General features: G+C 40.3%; 1 protein-coding gene across 2 annotated transcripts; it reads left to right on the forward strand.

Annotated features, from left to right (window-relative positions):
- Window positions 1-308: 308 nt before the first annotated feature.
- Window positions 309-15,905, forward strand: ALDH7A1 (aldehyde dehydrogenase 7 family member A1; the record flags this gene model as incomplete). Of its 2 annotated transcripts, XM_082013494.1 has the most annotated exons (18): window positions 309-482; window positions 633-686; window positions 1,627-1,692; window positions 3,382-3,462; window positions 5,683-5,806; window positions 6,417-6,549; window positions 7,135-7,179; window positions 8,197-8,274; window positions 9,116-9,213; window positions 9,884-9,925; window positions 10,940-11,034; window positions 11,910-11,994; window positions 12,281-12,387; window positions 13,150-13,266; window positions 13,701-13,798; window positions 13,957-14,030; window positions 14,930-15,005; window positions 15,851-15,905. In XM_082013494.1, 18 exons carry the CDS (start codon window positions 309-311, stop codon window positions 15,903-15,905), a joined length of 1,602 nt encoding a protein of 533 aa, XP_081869620.1. The 2 variants fall into 2 exon arrangements, with proteins under 2 accessions (XP_081869620.1, XP_081869621.1); XM_082013495.1 differs by lacking the exons at window positions 11,910-11,994; window positions 12,281-12,387 and having other exon boundaries at window positions 369-482.
- Window positions 15,906-16,446: the final 541 nt, after the last annotated feature.

A 16,446-nucleotide genomic window follows, 5' to 3' on the forward strand; every position in this document is an offset into this window, starting at 1 on the left:
CAGGCAGAAGGCAGGCAGGAGGCAGGCAGGCAGGGAGAGAGGGGGCAGGGAGCAGGCAGCAGGTAGGCAGGAGGCAGGCAGGCAGGGAGGAGGCAGGCAGGCAGGGAGGGGGCAGGAGGCAGGCTGGCAGGGGCCGGCAGCAAGCAGGCAGGACGCAGGCAGGAGGGGGCGGGGCCCGGCGGAGGGGCGCCGCCGCGTCCCCGCCAATCGGCGCCGGCGGAAGGGGGGCGGGGCGCGGCGGCCATTGCCATGTGACCACCGCCCCGCCCACCCCTCCCCACCCCCCGCAGCCCGGGCGGCCGCCGGCCATGCTGGGGGTGCGCCGCGCTGCCGCCGCGCTGCTGCAGCTGCGGGCTGGGGCCCCGGCAGCCGCCATGTCTACCCTGCTGGTCAGCCAGCCGCGCTACGCCTGGCTGCGGGAGTTGGGTCTGCAGGAGGAGAACCCGGGCGTGTACAACGGGCGCTGGGGCGGCGGCGGCCAGGTGCGGGCGTGCGGCGCGGCCTGTGGGGGTAGCGGGCCCGCGGGAGCCGGGCCCTGGCGGGGGGCGGCTGGGCGGTGCCGCGGCGCGGTGGGGCCTCGACGGGGCCCTGGGCGTTGCGGCCCCGCTGCTCACCCACCGCTCCTGCTCTAGGTGGTGACGACGTACTGCCCCGCCAACAACGAGCCCATAGCCAGCGTCCGGCAGGTAAGCCCGGCCCGGCGCGGGGGACAGGGACCCAGCGGTCCCGGGAGGGGAGGAGCCCTCCGTCGCCGGAGCGAGGGGTGTTTGGGCGTTGGTTTGGGAGCGGCTCCTTCTCTCGAGCGGGTTCGCGGAAGGCACGAACCCGCGGGCATGGGTGATGGCAGGGGTCTCGGGGATGTCGAATCCGGAGGCGGCTGGTGGAGCTCATCGCAGCTGGGGCAGTGTGCTGGAAGTAAGGCTGTGGCTTTTTTGGAAAGAAAAAGCAGGTTGTTCGCCTTCGCATCCCCCGCCCCCCGTGCAAGTATATTTGGGAAGAGCGAGGGCCACTCCTGCCCGTTTTCATTTGTTTCTAGAGCGAGTTGCGGCTGTTCAGTGGAGCTGCGTGTCCAGGGAGAGGTATGAAGGAGAGCAACGTGGCATTCACGTCGTAAATTTGTGGAAGTTTTTAGTGTGAGAATAGCGCTATGGCGCTAACCTACCCCTTTCATATATTCGGATTTGATTAGCCCTTGACGTCTGGCGAGGCTGGGGGAGTAGGACAGTACTCACAGCCTTTGTTTAATATTGTTGGTAGTAGTAGTTTCTAAGATAAAAGAGGATACAGGAATATATGATGAATGCTTCCCTTATAACTATTTTTCATGGAGCATCCTTTGTAATCTGAAGGAAAATTTCTCCTCACTTTTTTTTGTTGCTTAGGCAGCATCTATACTTGCTTTCAAGTAACTTCAGCTTGCTTCAGACAGTAACTTCAAGCAACTCAACATTCCATATTGTGACCAAACTATTGCAGGATATATAAACTCCCTGTAAAAGTGGTATTCTGTCGTGCAGTACTATCCACTAGAAGTGTCTTGAGTTGGATGCAGAAGCTTTTCTGTGGTGTTTTGGTTTTTGGGTTTTGGTTTTCCTAACTTTTTCTTTGACATGATTCTTCATGTAGGCTAGTTTGGAGGATTATGAAGAAACAGTAAAGAAGGCTAAAGAGGCATGGAAGGTCTGGGCTGATGTAAGTTAACAGAGACTTATCTTTTGTAACATATCTCTGGCGGGTAAAGGCCATTAAATTGCCCTGTCAGGTGCCAGTATAAAAGCATGATCAGATTGTGTATGTTGCATTAAAGCAAAACCTGTAATGAGGACTTCAAGAACCAAACCAGACAACTTGCACATGTTACCATTGAGGTACAAAGATGAGGACATTGACTTATGGAAAATGTTCATTTTGAAAAGTCTGGCAAATTTACCCAGCTTTGTGCCTGTAAACCGTTGCCAACAGGCTTGCTGAAGTTCAGAAACCTTCTAACAGGCAAATTATCCCAAACTCGTGTTGCTGCATGCTTTTTCCTGCGACAACTCTGCAGAATATTTGGATACCTAACTTGTGGTGATGATCTTGTTCTCATGAGTAAGGAAGACTGCTGGTTTTGAGTGTGCTTTTTTTTGTTCACCAGCCATCATGATTATTTCATAGAACAGCTACATTATTCCAAAACTCTAGTGTTATGTTGCTGTGTGAGACAATAGCTGTTAATTGTCAGACAATTTTTCTTTAGCAAGCTGTAGTTCTTAGTGTCCCTGTACAAGCTATGTCCAGCTAGCATCCATTATCTTGCTGGGCATGTCAGACTTGGTTCTTATAGCTACCTGCCACTTTTTTGATACAAGCTGAAACCTGAATTTCATAAGGTATTGGGAATTCTGTATTTTATCCAGCAAAGTAGTTGCCTTGCCTGAAGAGAACAAAGCTTAGGACAAACACAGCAGCTTCCTCAGGATATGTTAGTACATGTTCTTTTGTTACAATTTTGAATATAATGTTGATGAGTGCATGCCAGCTCCTAATGTGTTTGGAAATAATCTGAAAGCAGTCTAACAGATAACAAAGGATCAACAGGTCAAATGCTTTAAAGCCTCATCTCAAAGCTCTTTGTTTTCAGTTTACGAATTTTTGGGTTTTTTAGTGAGCTTATCTGAACGATTTTGCCTTTAAAGAGATATGCTTGCATAGTTTATATATTCATCACTTCTGTCTTTCCAGCTGCCTGTTCATCAGCAGTTTCTAATCGTGTAAATCCCTTTTTATAAATAATAAGCCATTTGTATGGTTTATTATTGATCCTGGCTATTGATTATTATGTAACGTACTGATACCACATTACAAAAAATCTATTAATGTTTGGTATGTGTGTTTAATTTTTCCATGATTGAAGCTTCTGTGTGTCTCAGCATCTGCTAACAAAATAAATGTCGGCGGCCATTGTCATACTGAAACAAAAGGTTTGACATGTGGTTTTACACACATTTCAAAAGCTCAGAAACCAGTTAAATTTGCTTTTATAAAGGGTCATTGTTTCTTGAGGTGCAACTGATTTTTTGGGGGCATTGTGGGTGGTATAGCTGAACAGAAGTAGCAGAATTAAAAATCTGAACATTTCTGGCAATATGTAGTGGAACTGAAGTTTTGAACAGACATAAACGTGCAGTGTTATCAGTCTCTGTGAGGCAGGAAACAGTTTCTTGTAAAGCAGTGCGCATGATAAAATGAACAAGTAATGATGTCTTGGGAAGATGGGGGAAAAGCGCAGCAGTCAGTGATTTCTTACAGCAGGGGTAAAAAACTAGCAGTATATATGCAGCCAAAGTCATAGATGTTCAATCTCAAATAGATTCTTCTATTTTCTTTTGTTTTGACTAGATCCCTGCACCTAAGCGTGGAGAAATAGTGCGGCAGATTGGTGATGCCCTGAGGCAAAAAATCAAAGTTCTAGGAAGCTTGGTAAGGTGTTTTAAGCAGCAGCTTAACTTGGTGGGGTGGGGGTGGGAGGGTGTGTGTCAAAACTATTTTTCTTGTTTTTTAATGTGCTACTGTGCAATACTAACCTTAAGAATTGTTAGAACGCTGTTAGTTCTGTTAGCTTGCCTAAAGAAATTTTAATTAAAAAAAAAAAAAAAAAGATTGCATTCTGGCATCCTGCACTGAAAGTGATAATCTATAACAAGAAAAGAAAGTGTAATTCATTGTGAGCCTGTACTCTGGCTGGGAGTAGTGTTACAACTGTTGCCCTGCTGTTTTCCCACTTGCTTGTCAGATAGGGCACTGTCTGATACTAAAAGTGTCCTGAAAAAGACCTTCCTCTAATACAGAGCTTTTAACCTTGAGCTCTTTCTGGTGATCCGCAGGATTTTGCAAACTGACATATGGAGGTGTAAGGCTTCAGCAGGTGACATGGTCTTAATGAGATTTTCTTGCAGTGCTGTGCAGGACGTAAAGGTTGAAGGACTGCTCCTTTAAAACACTTGCTAGTTCCTAGGGAAGAAAAGGAGGCAAGTGGGGAACTTGCCACTTTCCTTTTACAGGGCTTGCCTATATGTGCTGCTATTCAGAAACAGCTGTCAGTGAATAACTCCGTATGTAGTCAAGCCCATATTGTTAACCTACAAAACTTTGTTCTGCTGTTTCCCTTGATGTCGTCTCCTCAGCAGACTTTCTGTGGTAGAATTAGAGTGCTGATGTACTTTTGTATTCAAAACCAGTACGGCTTCCCTGGTGGGTGTAGACAGACAGAAGTTTGCTGTGTGTTCCTTGGACAAAACTTGTTGCTTATTGCCAGAGCATTGTTCTAGTTTTCCCAAACAGATAAGGTCTCCAGCCCTTCCAGTTTTAGGACCTTTCCTGGCTGTAGGATATGTGAAAGGGAACGGTATGGCAACTCACCTTTTCATATGGTGTTGGAAATTTCCAGCCTTGCCTCACAACGTCCTTGTCAAGTATCCAGATTTATCTCTACTGCACTTACACAGACTCGCTGCTGCTTCTTAGTAAATATGTCTGACGCTTCTCCATTTCCTGTCACAAGCAGGGGCTATTCCTTCTATCCTGAGATGACCACAGACATCATAGAAATCATAGAATCATAGAATAATTTGGGTTGGAAGGGACCTTTAAAGGTCATCTAGCCAACCCCCCTGCAACGAGGAGGGACATCTTCAACTAGATCGGGTTGCTCAGACCCCTGTCCAACCTGATCTGGAATGTTTCCTGGGATGGGGCATCTTCCATCTCTCTGGGCAGTCTGTTCCAGAATATATATCTAGAAATATATTTAGTTACCTTTATTTTAACCTTTGCATGGGGAATAAAATCTTGTGGCAATCCTTTGAACCTGATTCCTCACTTAACAGCTTTTTCAAAGTACAATCATCACTTTAAAGCAGTAGGTGATATCTGCATGAAAGTCACACCTAGCTATGAGATTATGACTGTAAAATTCAGTGGGGGTAACTGGTGACTTCTCAGTTCTTAAGTTAGTGAATTTTCTTTATTTTGGAGGAAAATGTCTTCAAATACCAGCTTATTGTCATTGATAATCTGTATGTTCACTGGGTACATCTAACATGCTTTTAACAGAAGGACATAGCTTAGGGCTGACTTCAGTTAAAAAAAAAAAAATCCTAAATTACCCAGGTTACTAACATACAGAAAATGTGTAGACATTTTCAGAGTGTCTGAAAATGGGATCTCTCAAACTCGCTTTGAGATGTCTAAAATGAGTAGTTTGCTTACAGAAAATGTAAATGACCATTTTCTTTTGCTGAAGCACAGTAATCCCTCTTTTCCAATTTATTCCATGCCTGGTCCACAATGTATGCAAACACCCTGATGAAATGCAGTGTTTCATTGATCTAAACCTATGAACATCATTACCATTGGCTATTCCATTCAGTAGATTATTTTTCATTTCCTCTGTTCATTAATTTCCTCTTCTACTTTCTGCCTGTTGTATGGGAATGTGACTCCTCTCTAGCTGTCTGTTGTGTTCTTTCTTTAAGCTGTCAATAACTCTGGAAGAGGTGAATCTCTTCTACTGGAAAAAAAAATGTGTGGTAGATCTTACTTGGTGTACAGATTTACCTGATATTAGTGGGAGACAAACTGTATCGGGGATGCAATGGAATTTTTTAAAAAAGAATTTTGTCTTGCTCTTAATTTTTTCAGGTCTCTTTAGAAATGGGAAAGATTTTTGTTGAGGGTGTTGGGGAAGTGCAGGAGTATGTTGATGTCTGCGACTATGCTGTTGGTTTGTCCCGAATGATTGGTGGACCTATTTTGCCTTCAGAAAGTAAGTATGTGTGTATGTATGTTGGTTTGTGTTGGGGTTTTTTTTGTGATTGTTGTTTGTGGTTTTCTTTACAAATGAAAGGTGGAGGTGTATCAAATACACAGTGTTGTACAGCAAAATCTCTGCACTGCGAGTTACTTTAGGAACATGCTGCCTAGGAATAGATGTGCTGGTAGCGCCACCTAATGAAGTAACTGGTCTGTGGCGTTCAGCAAGAGGGGCGGTAGATTTTCTCTCCACTTTTTGAAGCGTTAGATTCTCTTTGATTTCTTTGTTAATGAAGGTGCTAGAGGAAAGTGTGTAAAAAGGTCATCAGTGTACGTACAAATGAGAGGCCTTTTTGTCAGTTATTGATTCGTAAACAATCGTCATTCTTTTAACTGAATAGTTAAAATAGTAAAACTTCATATTGTTGTCTTACTAGTTTTTTCCACAATCGAGCTAACATTGTTTCAGTAAACAACAGAGCACATATAGTACAGCTGTCCATAAGCTAATGCTCTGATGGACAGAGGAGTTGTTCTAGACCCCTTGACCACATGATTTCCTTTTTAAAAAAAAAAAACACTAAATGCATACAAATTTTGTTGCCTTGTGTCTTTGCCTTCAGGACCTGGCCATGCCCTTATAGAGCAATGGAATCCTGTTGGTTTAGTAGGAATCATCACAGCCTTTAACTTCCCTGTAGCGGTTTATGGGTGGAACAGCGCAATTGCAATGATCTGTGGCAATGCTTGCCTCTGGTAAGATATAGCTCTCCAACGTGCTAATGATATTTTAAAATTAGAGATCTATTTTCTCAGGCATGAAATTGTTATTAAATGTCTGGTGTTTGTGTATATTTTATTCTATCTCATGTAGGATTAATTTCTACTTATTTTTAGGCTCACTTCTAGTTAAAGAGCTTTGCTCTATTTTGTGGTAACCTCTTTTATGAAGTATTGAGATTCAGGCCTGTCCTTAGCCAAATGGCCTGTTAATAAAGAACCTCGATTGAGGTCTTGCAGCAGTGGTAGCAAACAGTTAATATTTTCAGAATTGGTACAGCTAAAGTTAAGAATCTAAGAAAGTAGGTTTACCTCCTCTCCCTGTTTCTGTGTCACTTTCATCTACTTGTTTCACTCTGGCATAACTCTTGTTCATGTGTATTTCAGTAGAAGCTCTGAATGCTCAGCTGTGTGCCTGTCTTAACACACACCTGAAAAGCAGCCTAACCAAAGTGGGCTGTATTTGAGATACCATAAAAATTGCATATTTGAATTACTGCTTATTCTCAAAGAACTGAAAATAAAATAATGTCTTTTTTAACATTTTTTTTTTCTTTTTAGGAAGGGTGCTCCTACAACATCCCTCATTAGTGTTGCTGTCACAAAGTGAGTTCTGGTGTCTTTGCTTTCTGTTTTGCTTTTTAAATAACTTCTTTTCTGTTTCAGGTGGTGGTTAGCAGCCAGAAGAACTGCTTTCCCCTTGTTAACTAAGAAATAATAGTATATATGGGATGCTACTTATACTGCTGGCCAGTTTTTTTCTGGGACCAGGGCTGTGCTGCTGCTGAAGTAGGGCTAGCTATTTGGTTTACTTCCCTGTAGAAGACGAACTTGCTCATGAAATTTGGCTTCCCTCTATCATGTGCTCATACTTCAGAATCATCCCTTTTTTTGGGAGTCTCAGCCCAACGTCAACACCCAGTTTCTTGGCAAATTCTTCTGGCTGTCTGTGTAGACCTGTATCCTGAAGATGCTTTCACACAATCTTTATTAATCCAAACCTAGTAACACCTTAGCATGTGTTTCCAGGGTTCGAAACTCGTTCTTGATGAAAAGGAGAACTCCAAAGAATAAGTGTCATGGTGATACTTACTCTGGGTTTATTGTTAATTTGCTTACTGTACTAGCATTTTAATACTTATCTATTGTGTGCTACAAATAACATTTCTTTTTGAATGCTAAATATAAATAAGCCCCTTTAAAATAACTAAAATAGTAAGTCTTGTATCTTTAATATTAACTCTTGAGAACATGGCCTCAAACTACTTAAACTATTTTATGTAACTCCATGAAGTTATATAAATGTCTCTTTCTCATGGTGGAAGACTGCATGGCCAAGGTTTTTACAAACTGATCTAATGTTTGTCTGTGTCAGTTGTGTGGACACATGATGAATATATTTTAAGAGTCATATTTCTGTGTGAGCTATAATTGTAATACCAAAGCCCTTGATGAGAGCAGTGCGTTATGTATTGTATAAACTACATGTCAATTAACTGCAAGACTGCTGCTTGTTAAAAATCTGTAGCTTTTTCATGTGCATGGTCAGACAGTTCTAAGGGTTTATTCCCTATTATACGCACCAGTCAGAGATCTCTGAAATTTTTACATCTTTGATTCTAGGATAATTGCCAAAGTCTTGGAGGATAACAAAGTGCCTGGAGCAATTTGTTCTCTGGTTTGTGGTGGAGCAGACATTGGGTAGGTAACATTTCTTGTGTTCCATGAAGATGTATAGATGATAAAGAATATTTTTTGAGGTACTTCTCATAAAGTTATTCTGACTTCCAGGAGTTCCAAGTATACGCACATACCTGTTGCCATCATTTTTATCAACTGGTCTGAAAGTCTGGCCTTTTTGTAAATACAATACCTATTTCTACTTGCTATTTTGAGATCAGCTGCTAACAAGTATCTGAGCAGATATTTAATAGAGACATGACTAAGTTTATATTCTACTTCTGCATATGCTTACATCCAAAGAATACGGCTAATACTAAATTCCACTCATTGTATTCTTAAGAGTTTTCAATTTCTTCCTCGTTTTCCACACTTGCATAGGACTCTGCACTTGCTCATAGATGCATACTTGTGCTTGGAAGCTATACAAATCAAATTGTTTTGTTTGATTATTACAATATGGCAATTCCCAGTACAAATGTATATTCAGATGTATCTTTTTGAGCATTTCAAGAGAAGACAAAACAGATGGTAAGCAGTAAAAAAAGTCATAGGTATACATATTTTCTTAGGGAAAGAACATAACAATTGGAGTTGATGTCACTATGTACTTTAGACTGAATTTCAAAATTAGTACAGGTGATGCTCTTATGGTCTGAAATGGGTGAGGGAAACAACCTTGTTCCTCTTTCCTAAGAAAAAGCTTTCCTGCCATCTGCTCAGTCACTTAATGGATGTTTTCAAAGAAGTGGCTCTGACTTTAGATCTCCCTGGTGGAAGCTGGTTTATATGGAAGGTGCAGGCACCTTTTCCAGCTGTCTGCTCTTCCATTGAACATGGTGATATGTCTCCTGTTGTGCAGGACAGCAATGGCGAGAGATGAGAGAATGGACCTATTGTCCTTCACTGGCAGCACAAAAGTGGGCAAGCAGGTAGCACTCATGGTTCAGGAGAGATTTGGTGAGTGTGTGAGGTGTCCTCCACTTCATTTCTTTTCTTGGTTGGGAAAGGCAGGGCAGCCCCATAGCGTTTTAAAATAACAGCTTGTTTCACTTACCTCTTGTGTTCCTTTTTTTTTTTTTTTTTTTTTAATAACTTGGTGGAAATAGGATGTTGAGATGGCTCAGAGCTAGATACTGCATTGTTCCATTAGTTCTGTCACAACTCAGCATTGTCTCGGGGTATCCACAAACGCATAGTCCTACAGTTAGTTCTGGGAGGGGCTCCATAAGTATAATTCTATGCACATTGTCAAGATGAACGAGGGCCTATGGCCTTTTGGCAATGTGTTCATGGAAAAATGCCTCCTTAACTTTTCTCCTGTATTTATAAGGAGTATAAGTATTATTTTTGAGGTGCTGGTTTTGTGGCAAATATTTAAAGGTGTACAGGCATGAATCTGTGCACAGCTACTAGATTCTAATTTTTTCATTTAAAACAGAAAACCTTGTGAACAGGATTTTCTCATTTTATATCTGACATTCAGAGGAGTGTAAAAAAAATTACCAGAACCGATTGCAAAGGTTCATTCCTTTAGTGAAACTTAGGACTAGTTAGAGGTGAGCTCACTGAATGAGGTGCAGCGAATACATGCACGCATGACATAACTTGTTTTGTCTGTTCTTATTAGGTCGAAGTCTGCTGGAACTGGGAGGAAACAATGCCATTATCGGTAATATGCACTGTAGAAATTTAGTCCCATAGATGATATTTGGTAGTTAATATGCAAATGTTTGTAGCAAATTGTCCTTTTTTTTAACCACACTAGTGGTTTAAAAAGTACATAGTAGAATGTTGGGGGTTTTTTTCTGTCTTCAGTATCGTGTATGGGTAGTGTTCTAAGATAAAAAATGGAAGTTCAAGCTTTTACATGTATTCAGCATTGAAACGAAGAAGGCAATGGGAGCAGGAAGCTTCAGCAATGGGATGTGGATAATGCTAAATAAATTTGGTTTTTGGATAGTTCTAATCACTTGAACACCACATTTTTAGCATTTTACAATATAAGTACATATATAAAGTTTAAGACTAAAGTCCTGCCTTTCCCGAAATTGGCTTTGAATGATGGCATAAAACATTGTTTGGTTGGACTTTGTCCCAAATGTAATAATAATTTTGGATAGTTAGAGAATTCTTTGGGACTAGTTAAAGTGAGTGATATTTTGGTGATCCTTTGAGGCTTATACATACTAGCTTTGCTTTAAACATCCCAAGGTCTTCTAGAAGATGAATTTGTTCAGCTCGTTTATATTTTAAATTATTGTGTACCGGTATGTCTTAGCTACTTTTTCTGCATGCCATCTGGATACACTTTACTATTGTTTCTTTATGCAGCTAGATGTCTTCTCAGTGAGAGAAGGACAAGGTGACGAAATGGCAAGAAACTGCTTGTAGTTTCTTGAATTAAAACGAAGCTGATGTTCTTTGCAAGCTTTATTGCAGAAGGCTCTCTTCAGCTGTTCAGACCTACATGTATGTGCAGTTGTGTTTGTCTAATTCCAGGTATAAAAGTAATAGGAGTTTTTAGGTGTTTACTTATATCTTGGTGTGCTATGCTAGCGTGACTATTCACAGAAGCAGTATTCCTAGCGCTTCTTGACCAACCTGTCAGTTTATTACATTGTTTAGTGTCTTTTAAGTCTTGTGAACTGATTATTTCAGTAACATGCTGATGTTTTGATTTAAGTGTTTGAAGATGCAGATCTGAACCTAGTCATCCCATCTGCTCTATTTGCTGCTGTGGGAACAGCAGGTCAGAGGTGCACAACTGCCAGAAGGCTGGTGAGTAAATGTGTATTGTCTGTTTTGGGTAGCTCTGAATTTAAACTTAATTTCAAATTAGTTCAGAAAATGCCTAACAATTCCTGATACTATGGAGAGCAACAAAAAAATCTTTGAAACACGTTTTTGCCAAAAATCAGCATGGTGGAATAAAAAGATGGTAGCTTGTCATTCCACTATAATTCTAGCTTTAAAGAGTTTCTTTGTATGTGCTTCTAAATGGTGCTAAAACTCAGGAAAATAAAACTTACCATAGTTCCTGTATTTCTCTCTGGTTTCATTGCCAGAGCTTCTTTGTTTGTGCCTGCTACAAATTTTGGTGCAGGGTTTAGATTTCAGTGAAGCCAAGGGTGTGTGTGTGTTGCTTGCTTTAATCAATTTTTAAGTAATCTTTTACAGCAAGTTTAAAGGTGTAATGTCAGTCTGTGTCTGTGTAGCCTTTTCAGAGTTGGATTGATCTGGTGAATTGGTTTGTTGATTTGTCAAAATTTATGTGCGTTCACTTTTATAGGAAGGGCGGTAATTCTTCAAATTCTAGCAATAAAACTCATTTGAGTATTTGCCCTAAAACACTTAACTGAAGAGTTTACAGAACACATTGATACCATTGATCTGAGATGGTGTAAAATTAAAAACAGGGTTTTGATTCTTTGCTTCTTTTAAATCTTCATGGTGAAGACATTAAATGTTCATTTCATGGTGCTGGTGCTGTTTCAAGGCCTTGCTCATGTGTTTATTTTTAACTTTGGGATTTGCTGAATATGAGCAACACTATCTCCACACTTCATTCAGCCCTTTTCAAAGGGCAGTAGTACTTCAGGAATGTTTACATAGGCTGAGCTGTCTTACAACCTTCTTAACTGCATTTTGTTTAGTTCCTCCATGAAAGCATCCATGATGAGGTGGTGGCAAAGCTTGCTAAGGCCTATGCCCAGGTCCGCATTGGTGATCCATGGGATTGTAAGTAGCTGTTCCCGACTCATGGGTTTAGGAGACAAGTTTCTCTTTATTTCTGTTTAAATTCCAAAGAGATTATAGATCAATGCTATCTAATTTTAGCAGTTTAACAGGGAGTGGGGATAGCTGGTTTCATTTAGAATACAAACCTTGAAAGGGAGGTGAAAAACCCAGCTAATGCTGCTCATCTTGGATAGATCAAATAATTACTCCCAAAATGTCATTGTAAGAATATTTGCAAACATATACAGTTTTGCTGAAAGTATGACTTTGGATCTTTTGTTTTTAGCTGACACTCTGTATGGGCCTCTTCATACCAAAGAAGCAGTGAAAATGTTCCTTGATGCAGTAGAACAAGCAAAACAACAGGGTGGCTCTGTGGTCTATGGTGGAAAGGTGACTTACTTTTATTCTCCCTTACACTCCCATTTAGTGCTCTAGGAAAGAAATACGGTAATATGGTAGGCCAAGGTTGTACCTCATTTTGTCCTGTCAGCCATTACAAGGATCTTAAGTTAGTCAGTCTGAGAATGTTTGAATTGCAGTCCTGTCTTTAAAGATGGGTCTACTTGGAAGCTACCTTTTCCTCCAAGAAATGGCTAAGAGATTTTGGCTGTTTCTTGCACTACTCCCTAGTTGCAAGTGATGGTGAAAATACAAACAGCAGTGTTAATGGTGAATATCAAACATGTAACAAAGAAAAATTGCTGGTTTGTCCCCTGATTCACAGTATCGAGCTTCAGGAAATATTGAAGATTCAAGAGAGCCACTTGCACGTCTTCATCATATGGGACATTTAATTCTTATGGACTTAACGTTCTGGGAATTTTTCTCTTTCTCTGGCACCTTCTTTATTCCTAATACCTTTACAGTTGTAATCAGCTTACTAATCAGTTTACAAGTAGGAGAAAGGAAGTGGTTTTTTTTCAGCTGCTAGACTTTGAAATTTGATTACCTCATGAGTCCACTAAGTTATGCTTCTGTATTTTAAATACTTAAATGAGTAAAATTTATCTACTCAGATGACCTAGCCACATATTTCTGATTGCTAGGTGCAACTATGGTAATCAGACCATGAAGGATTCCCTCCTACACTAGTACTAAGCAGGATGCTGTTTTTAACTTACTCAGTTGTTTCTTCTTTCATGTGTTTTGAAGGTTATAAATCGCCCTGGAAACTACGTTGAACCAACCATTGTGACTGGCCTTCCTCATAATGCACCCATTGTCCACACTGAGACATTTGCCCCCATACTGTATGTGCTGAAATTTAAGGTAAAATAACAACATGGAGTTAGTCAGATGTCAAGGATGCTAACGGAGGAGTCAAGAGAGAGATTTCAGATGTTTATCATGTAATTGTCCCGGCACTTCAAGAAGTGGGAACTGTTGACTACAGGATACCCGCTGTAATAGCTCACTGTGTAGCTGCATGTGTGTGTTTTCTGTGAAGAGCACTGAGCTTAAAATGAGGGTTTGTACAGGAATAGATTTTTATTGTTCATGTCAACCTGCTCAAAAGCAGGTTGTGTGTTGTGTGCAGTGGTGGAGGTATCCTATCCCTGTCTTGGAGTATGTGTACTTGCCAAGTGGCATTCAGTATATTTGCATTATGACTGTGGTATGTTGAGTGTTTTCTCACAGTGCTTCTTTGTAACTGCTTTGCTTTGAATGGCCATGGTTTAACCATTGACATGTGCTCCTTCTAGGAGGAAGAGGAGGTTTTTGCCTGGAATAATGAAGTAAAACAAGGTCTTTCCAGCAGTATCTTTACCAAGGATTTGGGAAGGATTTTCCGCTGGCTTGGGTACAATTTAAATTATTTTTCTACCTTCCTGAAGCATAAGGTCACAGTCTTTCATGTCTTTTGTAAACCTATGCACTATGAGCATTTTATAGCTCTCATTTTAGGGAAGGAGCCTTTCCTGATCCTGAGGCATACTTGTGTCTTGTCTTTGTTTGTAGGCCAAAGGGATCTGACTGTGGCATTGTGAATGTCAACATCCCAACCAGTGGGGCTGAGATTGGAGGTGCTTTTGGTATGTTGCTTCTGCTTTTTTCTTTATCCTTTAACTGGTGAAATCCTCTAGAATCAGGGCTAGAGACTTGGTTATTATTCCTCAGGCTTCATTTTTTTTTTTTAGTAGGGGGGATTTTTTTTTTTTCCAATGGTTCAGGAAGAGAATAAAGCATTACCACTGTAAAACTCCTATAACTTAGGTCTCCTCATCTTATTTTTCAGTGTTTTAATCAGTCTGTTTAAATGACTAAATCTGAAGAAATCAATGAAGTTAATTTCGAATTGTACTACTTTAGCAGAAGACAGAAATCAGAGATAGTTGGATTTCAGCTTTTAAAAAATCTGTATTTGTTTTTAAATAATAGGAATGTAATTCAGAAGTATGTTCTCAATGTGTTTTAGAGATGTGGCTGAGTGGAAAACTGTTTAAAACAGTTTTAATTAAAACAGTCTTGAGCATTTTTGTTTTGTATGTTTGCATGTGTATATAAAATTTACAGCATAAAGTATTTTTGTGAGAAAGCATTAAATACATTTTTGCCTTTATTTCTCTTGTATATACTGAAGAACATGGTGGGAGGGAAGAAGAAATATTCACCTTACCAGTACAAGCAGTACAAGAACCAGCACATTCTTGTACTCTTGTCTCATGTTAAAACAAAGTACCTTTAAAACAAGGTCCTCTGGTGCCAACACGAGACTTTCAACTTGAGGCAGATGTTTTTTGGATCAAACATGAGGAGAGTACTAGCTGTATGAGTTGTATTGTGGTGGTGGTCTAGCAATTTATTTCAGATATAGAAGGGCAAAGAAATAGTTTTCACCATGAGTTTTTATATAATATCTCATCTGGAGTTAGTCCAGATTCCCATGCTCAAAAAAATTTTCAAGTTTTCATTTATAACCTTTTTCCTACAGGTGGTGAAAAGCACACTGGTGGGGGAAGAGAATCTGGAAGTGATTCATGGAAACTTTATATGAGACGGTCTACTTGGTAAGACAGACTTTTTAAATTCCAAATACATGTAAATGACAGATGAACTTGCAAAAGTTCAAAACGTATAAATCCTTGACTACAGGAGGTTATCTTCACTAAATGTGAGATAACCATGCATGAGTGTAATTGCCTTTTCTTCATGCAAGAATTTACATCTGCGTTCCTACCAGAAGGTGATTTGAAAGGTCTAAATAGAGACCTTTCTCTACTCACTGTTCTTCAAAAGGAAAAAATAAAAAAATCAAATTTTTTTCCCCCTCTTGCCTGATTTTACACTCAGCTGAAAATTAAATTGTGGAAACTTCTTGGGAAATACATGAAGTGGCAACCACAGTGAGGGACCACTATTGCCAGTGGTGGGTGATGCTAGCTATGTGTTTGGTGTCTATCCATAAATCTCCTGACAGCCTGTAGTAGTGGACCATTCCACCTCTCTGCTGGCCTCCCTAGCCTTTACCTGTGCTAACTTTGGTTTCCTGCAAAGGCTTATGAATGCATAAAATCCCATGTTGATTCTTCTGTATGGACATTCTCTTAGTAAGAGATTGAATAGAGAATGATGCTTTACTTTTTCTTTGATCTACCAATGAAGAGATAATGGGGAACGTGGTCTTTCCCTGAACTATACTGAAAACCAGAGTAAAGTCAGTTCATAACTTTAATCACAGAATCACTAAGGTTGGAAAGGACCTTCAAGATCATGAAGTCCAAATATAGGCAAACTGCTTACAGAAGTCTTTTTGTACATGTGACAGAAATCAGAAGCCTTGTACATAGGAAGTGGACTGCATAATGTGACGCAGTGATCATGTCTGGTCTCTAAATACTTGTTTCTCTTCCAGTACAATCAACTACAGCAAGGATTTACCTTTGGCTCAAGGAATCAAGTTTCAGTAACAGTCTTATGAACGGCTGTGCCATGAACTCTCCTAGCATTTTAGAACCAAGCACCTTCTAAGCCTCATGGTAAAGAAAATTAATTAACTGAAATTTATCTGCAGAAAAGATACTAATCCTGTTAAAAAATCAGCTATGCTAAAATTGCTTCACTTTCAATGTATGAAATTACTACTTCAGTCTTCAAATGGGAAGTATGTGGTCTTTGGGAAGAAAGGAGGGTGACTGAAACTAACGCACTTGGATTCAAGTGGCCTGGATAATCTATAGCCTTATCACTGTATTTCAATATCAACACTACCTGCATCCTCTGCCTTCCCACCATTCGCTGATGTTTCCAGCTAGTAGGTCTGTGCTTCAAACTACGTGCTGAGTTTCCTACAGATACCTGGTGCTGGATGCGGGGGTGGGCACTACAGGGCTATTTTTCAATGCATATAAATAAAGGTACATTTTGTGAGATACCTTGGGCTTCTAGGTTTTTTTGTTCGTTGTTTTGGAGCAGGAACATTCATCTGACTCTCCATTTTCACACACTGAG

This window comes from Phaethon aethereus (assembly GCF_964289735.1).
Source record: "Phaethon aethereus genome assembly, chromosome: Z".
Lineage (NCBI taxonomy): Eukaryota > Metazoa > Chordata > Aves > Phaethontiformes > Phaethontidae > Phaethon > Phaethon aethereus.